This window comes from Podarcis filfolensis (assembly GCF_964270895.1).
Source record: "Podarcis filfolensis genome assembly, chromosome: 2".
NCBI classification, from domain to species: Eukaryota; Metazoa; Chordata; class Lepidosauria; order Squamata; family Lacertidae; genus Podarcis; species Podarcis filfolensis.
In genome coordinates this window covers 56,077,931-56,098,192 of record NC_139605.1, presented here as the reverse complement: position 1 = coordinate 56,098,192, position 20,262 = coordinate 56,077,931, and the positions used below count along the sequence as shown (strand labels likewise).

At 48.3% G+C, this 20,262-nt stretch overlaps 3 protein-coding genes across 3 annotated transcripts; 1 reads left to right on the top strand and 2 right to left on the bottom strand.

Annotated features, from left to right (window-relative positions):
* Window positions 1-614: 614 nt before the first annotated feature.
* On the bottom strand, window positions 615-8,900 carry RAB24 (RAB24, member RAS oncogene family). The gene is made up of 9 exons (XM_083599080.1): window positions 8,717-8,900; window positions 7,713-7,946; window positions 7,074-7,142; window positions 5,685-5,763; window positions 3,648-3,715; window positions 2,966-3,065; window positions 2,769-2,819; window positions 2,231-2,293; window positions 615-1,134 (listed from the first exon to the last, which is right to left on the bottom strand). Exons 2-9 carry the CDS (start codon window positions 7,827-7,829, stop codon window positions 1,067-1,069), a joined length of 615 nt encoding a protein of 204 aa, XP_083455206.1. The 5' UTR covers window positions 7,830-7,946; window positions 8,717-8,900; the 3' UTR covers window positions 615-1,066.
* On the top strand, window positions 8,901-13,477 carry PRELID1 (PRELI domain containing 1). The gene is made up of 5 exons (XM_083599078.1): window positions 8,901-9,280; window positions 10,849-11,074; window positions 11,168-11,281; window positions 11,810-11,888; window positions 12,640-13,477. The coding sequence occupies exons 1-5, from the start codon at window positions 9,189-9,191 to the stop codon at window positions 12,777-12,779; spliced, it is 651 nt and encodes a 216-aa protein (XP_083455204.1). The 5' UTR covers window positions 8,901-9,188; the 3' UTR covers window positions 12,780-13,477.
* MXD3 (MAX dimerization protein 3) lies at window positions 13,191-18,999 on the bottom strand. Its single transcript, XM_083599079.1, has 6 exons — window positions 18,694-18,999; window positions 18,371-18,470; window positions 16,863-16,892; window positions 15,145-15,259; window positions 14,465-14,633; window positions 13,191-14,008 (listed from the first exon to the last, which is right to left on the bottom strand). Exons 1-6 carry the CDS (start codon window positions 18,761-18,763, stop codon window positions 13,890-13,892), a joined length of 603 nt encoding a protein of 200 aa, XP_083455205.1. The 5' UTR covers window positions 18,764-18,999; the 3' UTR covers window positions 13,191-13,889.
* Between the last annotated feature and the right edge of the window lie 1,263 nt (window positions 19,000-20,262).

Genomic DNA, 20,262 nt, shown 5'->3' with positions numbered 1-20,262 from the left:
ATGATCATGTAAAGGAAAACTGATAGAAATAGCCTACTCCGTCAAAGGGCAGAGTATTGTGCAGCTCTGTAACCTTTTCCATTCAGCTGCCGTGCCATGCTTTAACAGTACAGGCCAGCACCGTCCTTGGCACAGGGATCCCCAGCTGCATCTGCCTTTCTGCTTTCTCTGGAAAGAGGGCGGCCTGCTTGTGTAGATCAGCACCCCTGGTGCTCCAGCCAACTAGAGCCTAGCCCAGGTTCCCCTTCATTTTCCAGCCGCCTTATAACTGCTGCAAAGCCCATCACTGCTTGTATCTACAACTGTTCTGTGATGCTTATTGATGCTTTTACAGTATTGGAGCAACTGGGTCTGCTTATCACACACGTACACATCTATCAAATTGGCTGATTAAAAAAACCACAGCAAATTCCTAAGCCTCCTCAGATGCTTGTTTTTGTTCCCTGTACCAATACATGTTTCAACTGCTGGAACATCAGAGAAACGTCAACCATTAGAAACTGGTGGTCAGCCCATGTAGTAGGAGAGGCACCCGTGTTTCTTCCCATTCCCTCTAGGAGTTTAGCCTGGAAACAAGTTTGAGCAACTTCAATAAGAACACAAACCTAGCTGTGTTTCTCAACAACACAGGACCACAATGCACTTTTATTTACATATACATAGCTTATTAGAAGCCATTTAAATAATAAAGCAAAAAATCAGGTGCAACACCATCAAAACAGCAGAACCAACCACTGCCAGAACAAGGTGTCTTCAGTGTTGGAGAGCCAGTTGTGAAAAAGCAATTCCTGAAGCGCGTCAAGAATTTTAAGTCAGCCTCTGGAAGGGATGGGAGCACAAGGCAGTCAAGGTCTCTGGTCAACAAGGCAGCAGAAAATCTCGCAGCGTGTGCCGTGTTCTCCCCCCTCCCACCATTCCAAGGAGAAGTGCCAGCAAGTGATGCTCCACAGGTCCGAAAGGGCAAGACATTCCATACAGCAGGGAAACAGTGTGAACTATCCAAAGACAGCGTGAACTGCTATCCCAGGAGGGGAGCACTGCTGCTTTGGCAAAACAAGGAAAGAACTCAGTGATGGCAACAGCTATAAAAGTAGGTGGTAGTGTTCTTTTGGCTCAGATCAACTCCTTTCTCCTCTGAAAGCAGAACATATACAAGGGTTAGGCAAGTGGGGCAGATTTGTTGCAGCAGAATATTTAATGGCTCTGTTAAGAGGATTTCTTTCTCCCAGGGAAAAGTCCTGCCCTGTCCAGATAAAGTTTGCATACAGTCCTTCATCTAAAGAGCCTAGTGTGGTTCACAACAGAAAAATACAAAATATATAATAAAAGCAAACCAATAACCTCCCCCTCCCACAAACACATCTAAAAAGCCATGGACTGTTAACCAGCCAAATGCCTGGTTGAAATGCCTGGTTTTCACCTTTTGCCTAAAGATATACAACGAAGGTGCCAGGTGTGCCTTCCTGGGGAGACTGTTCCCCAGACGGAGTCACCACAGAAAAGGCTCATTCTTGTGTTGCCACCCTCTAGACCTCTCACGGAGGAGGCACACAAATAAGGGCTTCAGATGATCACAGGGCCCAGGCTGGTTCATATGGGGAGAGTCTACAGACTACCACAACTCCCCCTCCCTGACCCTCAAGTCTGTCCTGATGCCACACCAAGTACCCAGGTGGGCACAGACCAACTCCACTCTGCTCACCCAGCCAGGTCTCAATGATACATACCACAACAGCCTCCTCATCCACAATCAGATCATGGATGAGGGAGGTCTTACTCAAGAGCAAACCTGGCATTCAGCAACAGCAGCAGCAGCAAGTCCAAGAGCTGGCTGACAGGACAACTGCAATTCCCCAGGTGGAGGAGGGGCTGGCACACTGCACAGTCGCTAACTGCCTGTGCTGTGTGCCCCTTACAGTCTACCCCACCTTCCACACTATACCTCCCCCTACCCTGAACCACTGCAATTTGGTCCCCAACCCCAGCTTTCCCCAGCTCCTCTCTTCCCAGAGGCAATAGAGTTCATTTGGAAATGCAGTTCATGGAGTCTCTGCTTTCTACACACGTAAACAATCATGGGCATTCTTAAAACACGTTTTTTTCTTATTCAGCGTGTCCCCAAGTCCCACTTTCATGTCCAGGAAATATATTTGCACCAGAGGTTCTATGCATGTTCAGAAGAACATGTGAGCACACACACAGAGTGGAAGTATCTTGTTCAGAAACTCACCTGTCATCTCCTGAAAGGCAGTAAGCTGCGCATAATCCTCAGCCACCTTCATGAAGAGCTCATCTGTAAACAAAACACAGCAACACAGGATTGGTGTCTCGCCCACAGCTGGCTTCAGTAGGAACACCTGAACTGACCTGAACTTGGGAGGCAGCAAATGGCCACTGGCTACAAAATTATGACTGAATGATAAAAGGGAACAAAACTCAGAAATAAGCATCCTGGATATCCTTTGGTAAACACAGTGATACCCTGAGATCTACTGCCCTGCCCCACTTGTCCACTCTCATGAGATTGCAGCCATAATCTTGATCTTAGTGGAATTTGGAATTGTGGTGCAGTTCCACCTGGCGAGAAAGCATGGGCAAGGTACTCAGCATCACCCTTATTTATCAGGAGCCACAGTGACGCCATATGCAAACTGTCCCCAACCAAAAGGAGAACAGCAGTCTTCTCACTCTGGGCGTGACTGTCCAGAGGCATTAGCCACACTTAAGCATCATAAAGCCTTGCAACGCACCCTGGAAGCAATACTGACCCACATTCTGTCCAGTCTTACTGGAGGTTTCAAACAGCTCGGCTTTGATCTCTGAAATGACAGTATGTCAGACGGAAAGTTTTAGTCGTTTTACTCCACAATGGGGACCGCCATTGTAGATGCACCAATGTTAAGAGCTCCTGGTGCACTGTGATTCCCTTTCTCTCCTCCCAACAAGTGAAGAAGAAAAGCCTAACCATCCGCATAGTCCTGCACATCATGGAAGTCAATTCCTCGCCTTCTCCTGTCCTCGTCCAACAAATCACACTTGGTGCCACACAAATAGATCCTGCAGTTCTGCAGAGAAAGAGAAGAAGGCAAGCACTTCCATACAAGGTCAGTATAGCAAGCAGGTATTGCCAAGAATCCATGTAGCCAAACCAACAGGATCCACCCTATTTTTTTGTGACTGTGTTTTTTTAAATTGTAAGTTTTAAAACTGTTTCATACTGTACTTTAAATTGTTGTAACCTGCCCTGGAACCTTAGGGTGAAGGGCAGGTAATAAATTAAAATGTAGTAGTAGTAGTAACAGTAATAATTTGACATGCCCAAAATGCAATCCTAAGGTGCACACAATTAACAGAGCTTAGGGAATGGTTACACACAATGCTGTTGCACTGCTAAATCCACCTGGGAGACGGTCTGGAAGCCTCATACTTTTAACCTTCCCAAAAACATGAGATACAAGTCAAGCAACCATGTAACCTATCAACAACTGGCCACCCTCCCTTCCTCCCTCCCCCTGTGGAACTGCCCTCCAGTGTCCCAGTATACAAATTATAGAATGATGCTCCTCTGTAAGACCAACATTCCCTGTGGCTCTCCCAGTGAGGCGAATATTTCTTTTCTCCCTGCCTGGAAATGGAGATCTACTTACCTCCTCAAAGTTCTGCAGCTCATTCACCCAGAATTTTGCTCTCTGGAAACTGCTGCTATCAGTAAGATCTGTGGAAGTGGGGAGGTGTCAAGACTAGATCCCACCCAAAAAGTTCATAAAGCAGATTCACTGACCCCTGTATATATAGGCAGAGTAACTGAGGTACTGAAATGAATAGGTTGGCTAGGAAAGAATTGCTCTCTTTCCCTGAACAGCTCATAAGAGAGCCTCTGTCCACACATCTTGAGTTCTTTTGTGGCACACAACTGAAATGTGTATAATAAGATAAGGTAAAGGTAAAGGGACCCCTGACCATTAGGTCCAGTCGCAGACGACTCTGGGGTTGCGGCGCTCATCTCGCTCTATAGGCCGAGGGAGCTGGCGTACAGCTTCTGGGTCATGTGGCCAGCACGACTAAGCCACTTCTGGCGAAGCAGAGCAGTGCACGGAAACGCCGTTTACCTTCCCGCCGGAGCGGGATTTATTTATCTACTTGCACTTCATGCTTTCAAACTGCTAGGTTGGCAGGAGCAGGGACCGAACAACAGGAGCTCATGCTGTTGCAGGGATTCGAACCGCTGACCTTCTGATCGGCAAGCCCTAGGCTCTGTGGTTTAACCCACAGCGCCACACACACAAATCCCCTTCCACAAAGAGTTAAAGGAAAGGCTAATGGGAACTGCCCAGCTTTCTTGACTTAGACACCAGGGCTGGAGCAATACATTTTTTTTGCCTGAGGTAAAGGGGAAAATGGCCCCCTCTTTCCATGTACAAAAGCTAACTGGACTGGTAGTTGAATCTCGTCTCAACAGTGGCAAGAGGACAGTGTCATTCTAGCTTAGAGGACACAAGACAGGCCATGTGGCACACATAGCTCTGCCCTCCAACATCTCACTGTGTCTCTCTTACCACCATCACCCATCAACTGCCTGAGGCTCCTGTCTCATTTCACCTAACTGCAGAGCCAGTCCTGTTGAGCAGCCATAGTTTGACTGCCTTGGTATGCCAAACCACAGCCTAGTATCACAGGGTAGAGACGTTTTCCCTCCTATTAAGGTAATACCCATGCAGTTTTGTGTTCAGGCAAAGAAACACCAGGAAACCTCCAATGATAAGGAATCTCCCATGGCCAACTCAAATCATGTAATTTATCCCAGACTAGTGGTAGACTAACGATTTCAGCAACTCTGCTGCCATCATAATAGCTATTGGGGAGGAGATAGAACTACACGTGCAGCTTTCACAGAGCTGTCCTCTTAAAGACAGGAGCACTATAGAGGCAGCTCCTTGCCTCCCTTCTGGCCTTTACAGGGCACTCTTAAAGTGGCGCCATGGAGAGGGAAGGGGGGATGGACACAAATGAAGACAGGAATTGGTGTCTGAATGGTGCAAGGTAAGTGTTGCCCCAACAGAAGAAGCAGGCTGCCATGTGGGCTCTATTTGAGGATATTAAATGTATTTGGCAGGGGCTAGCTCTTTTCACAAACACAAGCACAATGATACAACCCCCAAAGCAATGCATGAGAATCTCTCACTGCTGCTAGTTCTGAGGCAGAGCAAACTGCCCTCTCTATTGTGGAAGTGAAACTGCTAATAGACACAGCTTAGGAAACAAGAAAAGAGGCAGTAAAGCTGGCAAGTAAAGCAGCGGCTAAGTGACCACATCCTGAGGAATTGGTATTTCCATGGTGTTTTTAACTGGACACCTGCACATCTGCAGAGGAACCAAGTCTGTGCAACTAGAGGGCAGTCTGTCACTGTAAGAAAGCGATGACAATGGAGAGATCAAGGGACCCTCAACTAACATACTGATGGAAGGAGGGCCTGAGTATGTAGCAAGCAATAATCCCCAAACAACATCCCAATTATACTCCCTCTGTATTTGTTTGATACTGTTCCCAAATATTTGCACACAAATCTCCTTCAGAACAATGGATTGGCTAGCACAGCCCTTTCCAAGTTTGTAAGAATGTTCTCCTAGCATTGGTAGTCCAGAGCTACATGGGTACCTGAGTTGGCATGCAAGTGAACTCTTACCATAACATACAATGGCAGCTTTTGCCCCACGGTAGTATATCCGGCTCATGGCCTCATAACGCTCTGAGCCAGCTGTATCCTAGAAAAGGGAGAAACAGTAAGATTTTGTACCCAGCAGCTTAGTATCCTGGTGGAATTCAACATAGCACTAAGGAGCCAGTCTGCTTGTCTGTCAAAATGATTTCACTTCCCTGTACAGCGGTACCTCGGTTTTCGAACGTCTCCACTGACGAGCATTTCAGTTTTCGAATGCTGTAAACCCGGAAGTAAATGCTTCGGTTTTCGAACACACCTCGGAAGTCGAACATGCCATGTGGCTTCTGCTGAGTGCAGGATCCTGAGGCCTGGCTGTCGGCTATTGAGTTTTCAGTTTTCAAAAGTTTCAGAACTCAAACAGTCTTCTGGAGCAGATTACGTTTGAAAACTGAGGTACCACTGTATATTGTTCTGGGGATTCACCCAACTCTCCAGAGCAGCTTTAGGGGAAACATACAGCAATGGGGAAAGCCCAACCGCAGTAGTGGGAGGCCTTGTGCTGGCGTCTGCTAACAGAACTGGGCAGTGGAATCCAGCCCCTAGAGCTTGGCATAGAGCCCTTTTTCAATTAAACGCAAAACAGGCTGATCAAAGTGAAGGAACGAAAAGAAAAACTGTCAGCGTTGTGGAGTAAACAGAACGTTTGCTGGGCAGCTCAAAAGAAATAAAAGAGAAAACACAGTGATTCAGCTACAAGTGCGAAATAATTAAATAGCAGCATTAAACACACAGAGAGAAAATCAGTGTACAACAGTAAACACCAGACATTAAGAGCCGGGATTTGAAGACCACAAATTGTTTCAAAGGCCAGACTAAATAGAGAGGTCTTTACGTGGTGCCAGAAAGGTGCCAAGCAAGCATCTCTGGGAAGGCTGTTCCACAGTCGGGGTGCCACCACTGAGAAAGCTCTAAAGTTCCCAAACGGTGCCCGACAAACCTAACTCAGGTGGTCTGCAGCATGTCTGTGGACAACAGGAGCAGTGGCAGCTCTGGGACAGACCAGAAGCGACAGGTAGGAGGAAGCGACTTGAAAGGAGTGAAGACCAGGAGCCAGAAACATATTGTCTTTTATTGTATTACCATTTGTATTACAATTGGAATTGATAGTGTATTACGAAAACCATGCAGCATCTAGCATAGTGCATTACAACAAAAAGAAAAATAGTTAAGTAGTGCACCAAGACCCTTAGCAAATTTCAAGTTGTTCATGGGGAAAACGTTTGGGAAACACTGTTCTAGAAGCCTCCTCACACTTGTCCCCCCTCCCCTGTACAACCAAAGCATGTCCCATTAGTTCTCTGGTACTTTATGTTTGCCACACACAGCCAGTGTCATTCCCATCTTAAGACTTACCCAGATTCCCAAGGTTACGGTCCGACCTCCCACTGGCATCACTTTGGCTACAAACGCAGCACCTATTGTCTAAAATAAGAAGAATACATATGAATGCAGCTGCACCACCTCATCAGCTCTTTAAAAGTAGCCACTAGTGGCAAACAAGTATTTCTTCCAGACAGCCAAACCAGGAAGTTTTTACAAATAGGAAAAGAATTGCTGCACCCCCCCACTCCTTTTAGGCTGTCAGAACATTACAAACAAATGACTAACACAAGTACATACTGACAGGTAAGCTAGTAAATATTTCTGTGGATTAGTGACATCAGTGAATCTCTTTGCAAGGCTACCTTTAATAGAGGCTACCTTTAACAGATAGCAGATATTAGCAGTTTCTTTCTTTTACCTAGCCAACATGGCCCCTTCTGATATGGCACGTTGTCTTACGGGCCTTCTTAGTTTCACTTTCTTTTAGGCTTCAAAGTTCCTTTGTGGTTACAAACCGCTCACCAAATGTCCATTTCACAACATACAAGATTCACTGATAAAGATTTAAGAAGTGGAGGGGTGGGAGCGGAAGAGGACTACAGATTGCTCAACCCAGTTGCCACTTGAAAGGCTCTCCACATCTGCCCCCCCCCCGAAGGACACACTCACGTTCTGGTAAGGTCCCACAAGGAAGCGGTTGTGAACGTATCGCTCCACCAAGCTGGTCTTGCCCACGTACTCTTTGCCCAGCATCACAACTTTGGCATCCACACGCTGCCCGCTCATCCTCTTGCCCTGGCAGCCGTGTGTTCCCCTCCAGGTGGTCCAGAGGGATCCCCAACGCCCCCACCTGAGTTGGCTGGCGCAGCCTAAGAGAGATGCAGCTCAGGTGGAGAGGCTCACCTGCAGTAAGCAGAGGAGGAAGTACAGCAAGTGACTCAGGAGCAGCACCTCCCCGTTCCCACGTCACCTCGAAAACTAAGAGGGCTCCAGTAGGCATAAGCCAGAAGGCCTGGCACTGCCCAGAATGCAGGTGTGCCCTGCATCCTCCACAGCAGTTGCACGAAGCTACGGTGGTACCTCGGGTTACATACGCTTCAGGTTACATACGCTTCAGGTTACACACTCCACTAACCCAGAAATAGTGCTTCAGGTTAAGAACAGACCTCCAGAACGAATTAAGTACTTAACCCGAGGTACCACTGTACTGGCACGCAGTAGCAGCACTTCAAAAAAATGCGGAGAAGGAGGCAAAACAGGGCAATACTATTCACAACGACAACAAGAAACGTATTTCTCCAGCACTACCCATTTCTGCGGCAGCTGTCCACCGGGGTGCTGCCGTCCGCTCTAAGGGGCTGGACTAGATGATCCTCAGAGTCCCCTCCGACTCTACCATTCCGCGATTCTACGCTGCTCTGTCCCCAGGGGAGGGGCGCATGGGTTTCCCTTGGCCTCCACGAACTCCACCCATGTGGGCGCACCAGTGGCTGAGGGACTGGCCCCGGGTCTGGCAGGACCCTGGATCCGATGACGCGGCAAGGGTGATCCTAACAGGAGGCTCCCCGGAGGCTTCGGGACAGCGCTCAGCGCCCAGCCCCGGTTGCCCGGGCGGCAGGGGCTGGCGGCTTCTGCAGGGCCGGGCTGGGGAGGAAGAGGGCGGCGGCACTCACCCCGGTCTCATGGCGCTGGAGCCGGTCGCCGCTGGCGCAGGCGGGAGGGAGTCGGGACGCGGCGGCGGCGGCGGCGGGGGAACGAGCCGCCGACGGACCAGTTCCCAGCCAGCGCTGCTGCTGCGGCGGAGCAGCCCGGGGAAGGGGGCGGGGCTTCGCGGCGGGGCCGGAAGCGCGCGGCCGCGGCGGGGCGGGGCTTGCGTCCCCCAGTGCACGAGGAGGGAGGAAGAAGGAGGCAGCGGAGCTGAGGCGGCGGAAGCGCCTGGGCTGCTCGTCGCGGAAGTCGCTGCCGCTGCCCTGCCCTCGCATGGCGGCCGCTGGGCGCCGCTGGCCGCGATCTTCGGGACTGGCCGTGACGCCGGAGAGAGGCCTCCGCCAGCGAGAGGCCCGGGAGGCGTAAGGCGGGCCAGGCCGCCGGGCGACCGCCGCCGTTTCCTCTCCGTCTCCTGCAGGATCGGTGACCGCGGAGGTGATGGGGAAATACTTCCTGACCCTGAGCGTCCTCAAGGGGCCCTGGGACCAAGTCTTCGCCGCCTTCTGGCAGCGCTATCCGAACCCCTACAGGTGAGCGCGGGCCGTGGGGTCTCCTCTCCCTCCCTGGAGGAAGTGAAAAGGGCTGGGCTGGGGGGGCACAGTGTTTTCCTCGTGGGAGATGCCGGGCGACAGCCTGACAGAGCGATACTTTCTCCCTCCCGTGATCCCTGCTCCCGTCATTGGCTCCGGAGCAAGCCCCATACATTTCGGGTGGCCCCGCACTCGGGGCAGATGCGGCATTCCCAGCCCGAGCCTGTTCACGTACATACAGGCTGCTCGGCTGGCTGAGGCTTGCCGCTAGGGGAGCGTGCGTCGGGGTGCTCACAGCCCCGACTTGGTGGGCTCAACCTGGCGATCTGTGCTGCCCCCAGCGGCGGTCTCAAGACGGGGTAATGCAGTGGGGAAAAGTCTGGCGGGAGACGTCCGTGCTGATGAAGCAGTTGCCTTTCTCCTCTGCCAAGGCCGCTGCATGAACCTTTCACCTAGTGCGCCGGGAGAGGCTTTGTGGCCATCTGGGTGTAATCTTTGATAGCCTCTTCTTTGAGGCTAAGCCGTCGGAGCTTGCTGTTTACCGATCATTTGGATTTTGGGAGTTGGGGCAGGGCAGGGATTTCTATAAACAGGAGTAAATAAGATCAAAAAGATTTGCTAGATGATAGATTAGCATAGGCAGATATGCTGGAGGTACGGGTGTGGTGTGTGTAAAAAATAGCATCGAAGTCAGCTCTGGAAGAGCCATTTTCAAATGCCACAAGCAACCTTTTATCTTTGCCTGTTGCCTTGACTCTTGAGGAAACCATCCTCTTAACAAGGCTTCCTTAAACTCGGCCCTCCAGATGTTTTTGGCCTACAACTCCCATGATCCCTAGCTAGCAGGACCAGTGGTCAGGGATGATGGGAATTGTAGTCTCAAAACATCTGGAGGGCCGAGGTTGAGCTCTTAGCACTGCTGTAAAAGTGCACATGCACATATTTGTGTTTTCATTAGGGATCAGTTGATTAAAACCAACTACTAGCTTCTGGTGGTGATTGACTCGCCTGTAAATCACCTGACACCACCAGGACCTCAGGTACCATAATCCTTTTTCCCTTTGCAGAGTGATTTGAACTCAAGCTGAGCTACAAAGAAAGATCCCAGCCAATCTAAGCAGGGCTTGAAGTCAGCACTGATTAGCTGAGTGGCACTGTCATTAAGCCTCAATTTTGGCTAGGGTCAGCTACACTTGGGAGCTCTGCAGCTCCCTAAGCCACATGTTAACATCGTACATGCCATCTAGTGGAGGTGGCTTGGGAAAAAGAGCCAAACCAGGGCCTAAGTGGGACAGAGGGAAGCAGTCCAGCTAGGAATGGCATTCTGCTCTGCTGAGTGACTGGATAGAAGGCAATGTACTCTTGTCACATGATTATACACTTAGGAAAGCTTAGAACAGCCTTCCCCTAATCTGGCGCCCTCTGGGACTACCAACTCCTATCTGCCCCAACCAACATGGACAACAGCCAGGGATGATCAGAGTTGTACTCCAAAAAAACAACTGGAGGGAACCAGTTGAGGAAGCACAACTTAAAATGAATTTGCAATTCTCTTCTCTCCTCCCCAGCAAACATGTCCTGACAGAAGACATTATACACCGAGAGGTGACAGAAGACCAGAAGCTGCTTTCCAGGCGGCTCCTCACCAAGACCAACAGGATGCCTCGCTGGGCAGAGCGCTTCTTTCCATCCAACGTCGCCCACTCTGTCTACATCCTTGAAGATTCCATTGTGGACCCAATGAACCGAACCATGACCACATTCACCTGGAACATTAATCACGCGCGTCTTATGGTGAGCAGGGCTAGCAGCATAAACTCTTGCTGTGTTTCGTCCTATGGGGAGAGTTGATGGTCATTTTGTTGTGCCATCTCTTGTGCCTTGCAGGTGGTGGAGGAGCGGTGTGTTTACAGAGAGAATCCTGAAAACAGCGGCTGGACAGAAGTCCAGCGGGAAGCTTGGGTTTCCTCCACTCTGTTTGGTGTCTCGCGTGCTGTCCAGGTGAGTGGTCAGTGACCCGTGTCTCTTGATATACTTCAGCTGCAAAGAGGCCGTCTTAGAAGAGCTCAACATGACGGGTACCTCTGGATCGTTTTGTAACTGGGAACTAGGGCTGGGCGATATCAGCTTTTCAACACTGCTGTGTATTACCAGCCAAACATCACAGTTTGGTGATATACCCCAGTATTGAAAAAACAAGATGCATTGGCCTCTGTCTGCGAGACACCAGGTGAAACTGCCCCAGCTCTCGCCTCAGGCGCAGCATTGGGGCTCCTTTGACTGCTTGCTGCAGGGAGGAATTCAGGAGTGGTGGCAGTTTCACCAGCGATATACTGCTGAGTGAAACTGACATCACGGTCTGCTCCTTATACAGCTGCTGGCCGATATATTAATATATCACCCAGGTCTACTAGGAACATAGCTGATGGGCCAGGCTGATTCCTCTGAGTTCAGGTTGTGTAAATGAGTGGACTCTGGCGGCATTCATTATTCTTTTCTCTGCTCACTCCCCCTGTATTCTTGTTTTAGGAGTTTGGCTTGGCCAGGTTCAAAAGCAATGTGACCAAGAGCACCAAAGGGTTTGAGTACGTGCTGGCCAAAATGCAAGGTGAGTACTGTTCCTAAGCCTCCAGCATTGTTAGCATATTCAGGTTCTAAAAAGCACACAGATCCCTTTCACCAGTGCCAATATTTCCCCCCTTTAGTTTACTGCACCAATGAAAGCATGTAAATTTTGTTGGGAGAGCAGCAAATTTGCTGCATCAACCGGAGGCTAGCACCGAGTAGGGTAGAGCTTGTTCCCTTTTCTGCAGGAAGTTCCAAGAGAGTTTTGGGTTGCTAATTTCACCAGTCCTGCTCCAGAGTAGTTTTAGCATTCTAAACCAAGGAATGAGGTGAAGACAGAAAATGCAGCTTTAGAATGTCTGGAACTACCTTTTGGGGGGCAGGCGTCTTCTGTGCTTGTTCTAGGTAAACCTGTAGACTTCCGATTTTTAGCTAGTAGCAATATGGACTATTGAGAAAACAGAAGGAGAGTTGTTAAGAGCCATGACAAACAGATGGGAAATACATAAAACTCCAGTCTGTTGTTCAGAAACTGAGATGGTAAAACTGATAGGTATGGAGCTGGTAGTAAGTTTCCCTTTGGCTCCCCGTTTCTCTTTTTCCAGTTGGTGTTTCTCGTGAACATTAAGGCTAGATAAAATAACACTTCCTTAACTATGTGGAAGGAGATGCCCACTGTAGAGAGTGATACCTAAACAAACAGCAGCAGCAAACTAAAACGCTTACATTGATTTTTTGTTCAGACCTTCAGGCAGTTCAGTGGACATACTTAAGAGCTTTTGGCTTTATTACAGGTGAAGCACCATCCAAAACCTTGGTGGAAACTGCAAAGGAGGCAACCGAGAAGGCCAAGGAGACTGCCTTGGCAGCAACTGAGAAAGCAAAGGACTTGGCTAGCAAGGCAGCTACTAAAAAGAAGCAGCAATATGTTTGAAAAAACTCAGTTTTCCTGCTGTGGGGAATAGAATGCAACAAAATAATACTGGAAGGCTTACCTGTCTGTAACTAAGCGTCTCTTCCCTTGGGAAGCATGTCTCTAGCTTTTGTGTTTTTTTTAAATTGAAACTATACAAATCTGACAATCATCTTCTTTCTAAAAGGTGTAATTATCATTAAAAGAATAGACTTCAAGTTAATCCAGTGCCAGGGCCTGTTCCTCAGGTGGGCACCAATTTTCAAAGCTGTGACTAAGCCAATAGAAGTCTTCCTGTTTACTTTACCTTCTATGCAACTTGGAGGTCTCTGTACATTAAGATGTGGGTGTGAGTGGCTGCTGGTTAGCAAGTATGCTATAAACAGCCTCACCCACGTTTTGCATTCTTAGGAGAAAACCAGATGAATAGGATGCAAGAAATTAAAAACCTTTACTAGAATACTGCTGAGTACATAAGCGGATGGGTCACAAAACGGAAGCAATGTTTGTTTCGGGGAAAATCAGATACTTCAATTGGGTGGAATGTGCCATGGAATGAGAGCCCACTAGCCATTGTCCTAGCTGTTCCCAGCTCCCCTTGACTCAACCCATTCCATGTTGAGGAATTGGAGATAAGAGCAACCCGGTTTTGCTAGCTTGTTCATCCTGCATTCATGGAACTAAGTGCATCTCTGCTATAAAGTTGGAATGATTCGGTATGTCATGGTCTACTGTTGCCCTTGTTGAGACTTGCTTCCAGTCCTTAACAGGCCAAGCCTACCCCCACTTTCTGACTAGATGAGACACACAAGCTTTCACAGCGGGTGGGGCACAGAAAACCATATAGCTACCCCACACACAGCATAATCTGTCTGGTACACATTAAGTGCTGTGGGGATCTCACCCTTCTTTCAGCCCTGCCCCATAATTGAGTAATCCAAGTCTTTTATCCAAGTCTCTAGAAAATGTTCCGGCTTGGTCTAGCAGAAAGGTAGAGGTACAACGTGGGTAGCACTGTCCTTTGCGCCATGCAGAGTTTTGTTCAGAGCCAAATTCCATTCATGAAATCCTGGCTTTACTGCTGGAAATCCATCTGGGTGAGAGCTGCCCTTATAACTAGGCTTCTGTCCATCATAACCAAAAGTTGCTGGCACTGGAATAACTGTGTTCCTGCCCAGTGCTGAAGGCAGCCACAACATCCTCTTCAACGCTGCTGAATGCCAGACCTTCCACGTCCACCTCTGCATCTTCTGTAGCAGGAAAAAAAATACATCAGAGTTCTTTACCCATACAGGATCTAGTATCTTTTACAGACACTAGAAGGTCACTAGAGGCACAGGAGCTGCTGGGACACCTCCAGATGCTTCTGAACTGCAACCCCTGTCATCCTTGGTCATACTTGCAGAGGACTGATAGGAATTGTAGTCTGGCAACATTTGGAGCTGTCACAGATTCCCCAACCCTGCCTTCCACAACCTGGTGCTCTCCATGTTTTGGACTATAGCTCCCATCAACCTGAGCCAGCACAGTTGTGGTGGCTGAGACTGATGGGAGCTATAGTCCAAAATGTCTGGAAGGCACCAGGTTGAGGAAGGCTGTAGTAGGAAATGTCCAGTGTACCCTGCTCTTACCCTTATGCCTTCAATAGAACTCATCCAGCTATGGGGACCGCAACACAGGCCATCCGATTGTACGGCAACACCCACCTGAATCGGAGCGTTCGGAGGAGAACCGAGAAGAGTCCAGGCTATCGGTTCGCAGCCTCTCCACGCTGGAATGAGCCAGCAACTCTTCCAGCCGCTGGTGCAGGTTCTGCTGCTCACAGCGTAGCCTCTCCTTCAGTTGCTGTGCTCTCTGCTCCTGCTCTTCCAGCTTCTGGAAGGGGAAAAGGGAAAAGGGGTCAAGGACAATATCCAATAACTATAGCAAATGCTTTGGCTGCTTCTGGGTTTACCAGCTTTTGTGAGTTTTTGGGAAGCAACATTGCACTTCCATCACTGCTGTCCAGGAGAACTTTGATGTCTGGCTTATAAATTCCCTGGAAACATTTGGGTGGCCACAGCTGCTGGCAAGATGGGAGGTCACAGGGGTATGATCCAGCAGGGCCAAATGAAGCACCCAATGTGAATTAGTTCATATGCGGTAAAATAAAAAGGTATACCCCTTAGCAACAGAACACACTGCTAAAATAAGAGGCTTAGTCACACTCATGTGATTTTTCACTCCTCTGGAGGTTGGAAGCTGTTCGATCCATTTCTAGCCCTACTCAGTAAATCTGTTGGATCCTGCTCATACACCGTCTGTCTCGTGTGTTCCAAGTTTAAAGTACAAGGCTGGCAAGGCAACCTTGAAAGACAGCCAGTAAGCAGGGAAGTGTGTCGCTTACCTTAATATGCAGCCTGGCTCTGTGCAAAAGACTAAGGGTTGTATAACGAGAGCACTCCGTGTTCATGGGGACCTGTTGCTTTAGTTGATCCAAACAATGACGCAGCTGAGCCCTCCTGCCAGAGAAAAGAGATCACAATGTGGGTTCGATGCATGAGATGGCACGGGAGCTCACCACGTCTCTGGGTGAGGCCTTGAGGCAACTTCCAGGCCCTTACAAAATTGGAAAATGTGTGCCTAAGTCTCCTCTAGCTAGAGAGCTATAGTCATCCATGTAGGCCAGGTCTCAGACTTCATTGTAATTAATTAACTTTATGTACAGAGGGGGAAACGGAACCAGATCTCATCATCTGCCTGCAACTCTTACAAGCCTGTCTTCCTGAATCCAAGCAAGCTGATATGGGTAGATAAATAAAGGTAGCAGAAGTATACAAATTGGGATGGTTATAATAAGCAGCTTGAGCAGAATTACAGACACCCAGATCCAACCAACATGGCTTTCTTCCCATCTCTCATTGTATAGAAATCCTGGTAGAGTGATCTATGGCTACTGCATGCAGGATCTTAACAGTTGGAAAGCCCTACCATAAGAGCACAGAACTAAAAACTGGCCCAAACGAGTTGTATCAGAAGATCCATAACACGGTCTTTGTCTAGTTATCAGAGGTGTGTGTGTGTATGTATAAGATTGAAGTGATTTGTGTGTGGAGGCGGTTAACTCCTTCAAACGTCTTTTAACTTCTTTAAAAAAACACAGGAGTTCCAATCATGGCTTTCCTGACATCTCATCTATTTACTGTAGGTATTGAGTTTTATGGTCTAAGTTGAACATCTTGTGATCCTCTACCCCAATTGAAACAACACGTGAGCATTTTAAATTAAACCAGGAACTCAAAAAAGGCATTTTGGCAAGATATGATATACAGGGATTGACAATTATGCAAGGTTAATCAGGAGTGACAAATTTATCACTTGGCACCTTCATTGCAGGAGGTGCCAGGATTTCAATGCTGGAGAGTCAAGGCCAGGGGTCAGCAAACTTTTTCAGGAGGGGGCCAATCCAATGTCTCTCAAACCTTGTTGGGGGCCGGACTTTTTTTTTTTTTAAATGAACGAATTCTTATGCCCCACAAATAACCTAGAGATGCATTTTAAATAAAAGCACACATTCTACTCTTGTAAAAACACACTGATTCCCGGACTCTCTGCAGACCAGATTTAGAAGGCGATTGGGCTGGATCCAGCCCCCGGGCCTTAGTTTGCCTACCCATGGTCAAGACACTTTATTTACTTAGCTGTGGTAAGTACATGTTAACTTTATCACCATTTGATTGGAAAGTATGTATAGTCCTCCAAATATTTCACATACTTCTTCCCTTACATCTCCCTCCATGGACATTCTCCTATGTGCATCTCCATTTAAAAATAAAATCCTATTGAAAACTAGTGGTCAACAGCATGCTAACTCCTTATACAAAAATTCGGTGCACATCTCCTAAGTTTGGCAAGGTAGAAGTGGCCTGGGGCAGCCTTCTTACTCAGCTGTAAAATGCTTTTGCTACTTCATGAATTCCATCTCTCTACTTAGACAGGAAGTGCTCTTATAAAGAGCAGCTGGTATGTTCAGTGCTGTCAACTCCCACTTCCTACTGAACATGATAAATGAGAAACTACCCCTCTTCTCCCTGCAACCCCAGCCCTTCCTATATGAAAATTTACCTGTGCTTCTCCAGCTCATTGTGCACAGTTCTGAAACGAAAGAAGAATAGGAAACAAGATTAATGGATCACATTTAGATTTATAGAAAAATGATAGTTGGTTTTGTTCACATTGTCCACTGAGACAGAAAGTTCTCATTCAATCCCAGTAAAATCCTACCTTCCCAAAGCTCAATGTCTACTATCCACATAGTGAATATGCAGGACAGGATTTCATTTCATTTCATTCTCTAAATTAGTTTATGAAGAAGCCCAGTAACTGGCACTGGGCTGGATCAGTCAAGGTCCTGTTTGCTACATCATCAGAAATCCACACATTCAAGGGTCCAGGAAACATGTAATAAATAGCACAAATCCCTAAGTCTGGGGTGGCAGGTACAAGCTTGAGGTAATGTAAAACTAAATGCCTATTTGAGAAGAGTCAGATTTCACAGAGAAAATGACAAGTGCAACAGCACACTGCAAGAGGTGGGTGTAACTATTTCTGCAGTAAGAAAGCCGAGAGGTGGTACATAGCTCAGGGATGGAGCATATGGTTTGCATGTAGAAGGTTCCAGTTTCAATCCTTAACATCTCTAGGTAGGGCTACAAAAGACCACTGCCAGCCAGTATAGACCAGGCAGGCAATGTTGTGCTCTCAAAATGTTGTTGGATGGCAACACAGCTGCATGGCTAATTTGCAAGGATGATGGGAGATGCAGTCCGACATCAAATTGGGTACGCCTGGCATATAGACAGCAATAGAGCTAGGTGGACTAATGCTCTGACTCAGGATAAGACCGTTTCCTATGTTCTCATGCTTGTGGTTGCGTGACAGTGGCACAACTGGTTTTAAAGAACCAGATGTCAGGAATAGTCATAACTGCTAACCTCTATGCCAGGAATGCAGCTCCTCGGAGCTTGCACAATGTCACAGGAAATGTGCAACCATCAATTAAAGCATTTTGTTTCCTGCAATTAGGACTTCTGTCTCCTATTGGATAGTAACGCAGTAGAGTATAGGAACCTCGGGGTCCATGTATTGAAATGTGAGCCTTGCTCCAGTGGAAAATGTAAAAGCAAAACAAAATACCTAGTCCAATTCCTGAGCAAGGTAAAACCAATGGAAGAGGAGGTTTTGATTTTCTTAAACCACAAAGCCAAAAACTGATGTCCAGGAGAGAGAAACAACTCCACTGGTGGCTACAGCTTGTATCCAACTAATTTAATTCAGAGTAGACACACTGAAATTCATGGATCAGTATTAATCAAACTCAGTAACTTCAGGTCTACTGTCCATACAACTAATGCTGCATTCAAAACTGGTTGCCTCATGTCATATACAAGCATTTGGTTTCTGGAGGCGACCCCATCACTTTGAAGAAGCGCTTTGCCAGCCTCGCTGAGATTTCACACCCCCATCTTCTTTATTTTTATTTCGCTATATAGACTTCTGTTTTCAGTTAGTCCATCACCAGATATTCCACTGCAGTTCCAATGGCAATAGTAGAACAAAACCCGGACTCTTACCTGAGGTTTTGCAGGGCGTTCCGAGGCTTGGACCTCTTCCGGGGCTGCAACGAGTCTTTCCCGGAGTAAGGGGACAGCGAAGCGTAGCCATGTTCGGCTTCTGCGAGACAAAATCCCAGGCTCGGAACGATTTCGCCTCCGCACCATTGAATAACCCCCAGCCCACTTCTTTTCTAAGGAAACAACCCACCACCCCATTCCTCCGCCCCACTCACACGGAGGACAGCCGGTCCTGCCTGCCTCCGATCGAGGAGCCACAGTATGGCCCTCGTACCCCGCATAGCCAAGCCACCGCCCCCGACCCTGAGATAGGCAGGTGGTACCTCTCTCCCTGCGCTCCAGGTACTCCGCCGCTTGCAGCAGCACCTGAATGTTGCTGGCCATGAGCTCCATGACAACAGACTCGGACCGAGCGAAGACTTTGTTACACTGTAACAGACCCACTGCCTTCGGCTCCGGCTCCGCCCCTTCGAACGCTCCGAGGTTCTAACCCCGCCTCTTCGAACCCTGGCGGCAGCCGCGGCAGGCCTCGGAACCGGCTCCAGTTTTGGCGCGGGCCGAAAGCTTCGCTCCAGCAGCCGAGAGCTGCTTTTTGAACTGCCCGGAACTCCCAGCACCCGTGACCCTCTGAAGCTCCGCGAGCCCACCCAGCTGACTTGTTTTGAATCTCACCCTGCGGCGGACGTGGCCTGGGAAACTAGCGCTCTCATTGGCTGAAAGGCTCGACCAGGCGTGGCTACGTCACTGCAGTTTCAAAACAAATTCGGGCGGGAAAAGGACGGGGCTTCAAATTTGAATTGGAGGCGGGGCCATCGCTCTCCAGCGGGAGTACAGTATATTGACGTGAGGGATTTTTAAAAATAAGGTTTCTAGGAGGACGTCAGGCTTCTAACACCTCAGAATTCAGAGTAGTTCCTTCGTTCGTAGGTACTGTCGACAATTTGGACTAGAACCCCTCGCTTCATGTGTCGCTCAGTAGTAGAGCAGGTGCTTTGCATGCAGAAGGTCTCAGGCGCAATCTCCAGGTAGGACTAGCAAAGACCCCTTGTCTGACCCGTTGCAGAGAGTAGCTCATAGCTGTCAACTTTCAGATTTGAAAATAAGGGATCAGCAGCCTCACCTGTCCCGGAGACAGTCTACAGGATAGCTAACAATCTGGGATAGCAGCGGGAAACGGCGCTGAAATAAGGGAATTTCCTGCAAAAAAAGGGAAGGTTGACAGCTATGGAGTAGCTGCCGGTCAGTGGGCAACACTGAGGCAGATGGCCCATCCAGTGCCCTACCTTGGGGCAGCTTCCTATATGTATGCATGGGAACGGTGCAAGAGAATTTGAGGCCTCCTCTTGTCACCACAACTCATGTGGTTGGGGAGGGTAAGAAGAGTGCCCTGTGAAAGAAGTAACCTGGGCTCACTATTATAGTGCAACAAGATAATTTCTCATAGGGAAAACAAAGTTTATCTGTCACATACTGCTCTTAATTAATACAATAGTTTACATGAATTACATGCATAATTTAAAGTGTGTGTGTGTGTGTGTGTGTGTGTTTAACATGCATACCCTGACTGATTTCCAGTCACATAAGGTACTCATATTTTCCTTATAGAGTTGGGCATGTGAATGTACAGTGGTACCTCGGGTTAAATACTTAATTCGTTCCGGAGGCCTGTTCTTAACCTGAAGCACCACTTTAGCTAATGGGACCTCTCGCTGCCGCCGCGCCACCGGAGCACGATTTCTCTTCTCATCCTGAAGCAAAGTTCTTAACCCGAGGTACTATTTCTGGGTTAGTGGAGTCTGTAACCTGAAGCGTTTGTAACCTGAGGTACCACTGTATGCTCTTCACCACATCTACATGGTTATAATTTCAACAGATACTGTGGGGAAGTGCCT

Bases quoted from the DNA above. Each gene is read 5' to 3' on its own strand.
- PRELID1 (XM_083599078.1), top strand. From the start codon at position 9,189: ATGGGGAAATACTTCCTGACCCTGAGCGTCCTCAAGGGGCCCTGGGAC. The intron at 11,282-11,809 runs GTGAGTGGTCAG...TTCTTGTTTTAG, and splicing joins GTGTCTCGCGTGCTGTCCAG to GAGTTTGGCTTGGCCAGGTT. The intron at 11,889-12,639 runs GTGAGTACTGTT...GCTTTATTACAG, and splicing joins CGTGCTGGCCAAAATGCAAG to GTGAAGCACCATCCAAAACC.
- MXD3 (XM_083599079.1), bottom strand. From the start codon at position 18,763: ATGGAGCTCATGGCCAGCAACATTCAGGTGCTGCTGCAAGCGGCGGAG. The intron at 15,260-16,862 runs GTAAATTTTCAT...TTTCTCTGGCAG, and splicing joins AATGAGCTGGAGAAGCACAG to GAGGGCTCAGCTGCGTCATT. The intron at 14,009-14,464 runs GTGGGTGTTGCC...TTCCTGCTACAG, and splicing joins CTCCGAACGCTCCGATTCAG to AAGATGCAGAGGTGGACGTG.
- RAB24 (XM_083599080.1), bottom strand. From the start codon at position 7,829: ATGAGCGGGCAGCGTGTGGATGCCAAAGTTGTGATGCTGGGCAAAGAG. The intron at 3,716-5,684 runs GTAAGAGTTCAC...CCACTTCCACAG, and splicing joins AGCTGCCATTGTATGTTATG to ATCTTACTGATAGCAGCAGT. The intron at 2,820-2,965 runs GTTAGGCTTTTC...CTGTCATTTCAG, and splicing joins TGTGCAGGACTATGCGGATG to AGATCAAAGCCGAGCTGTTT.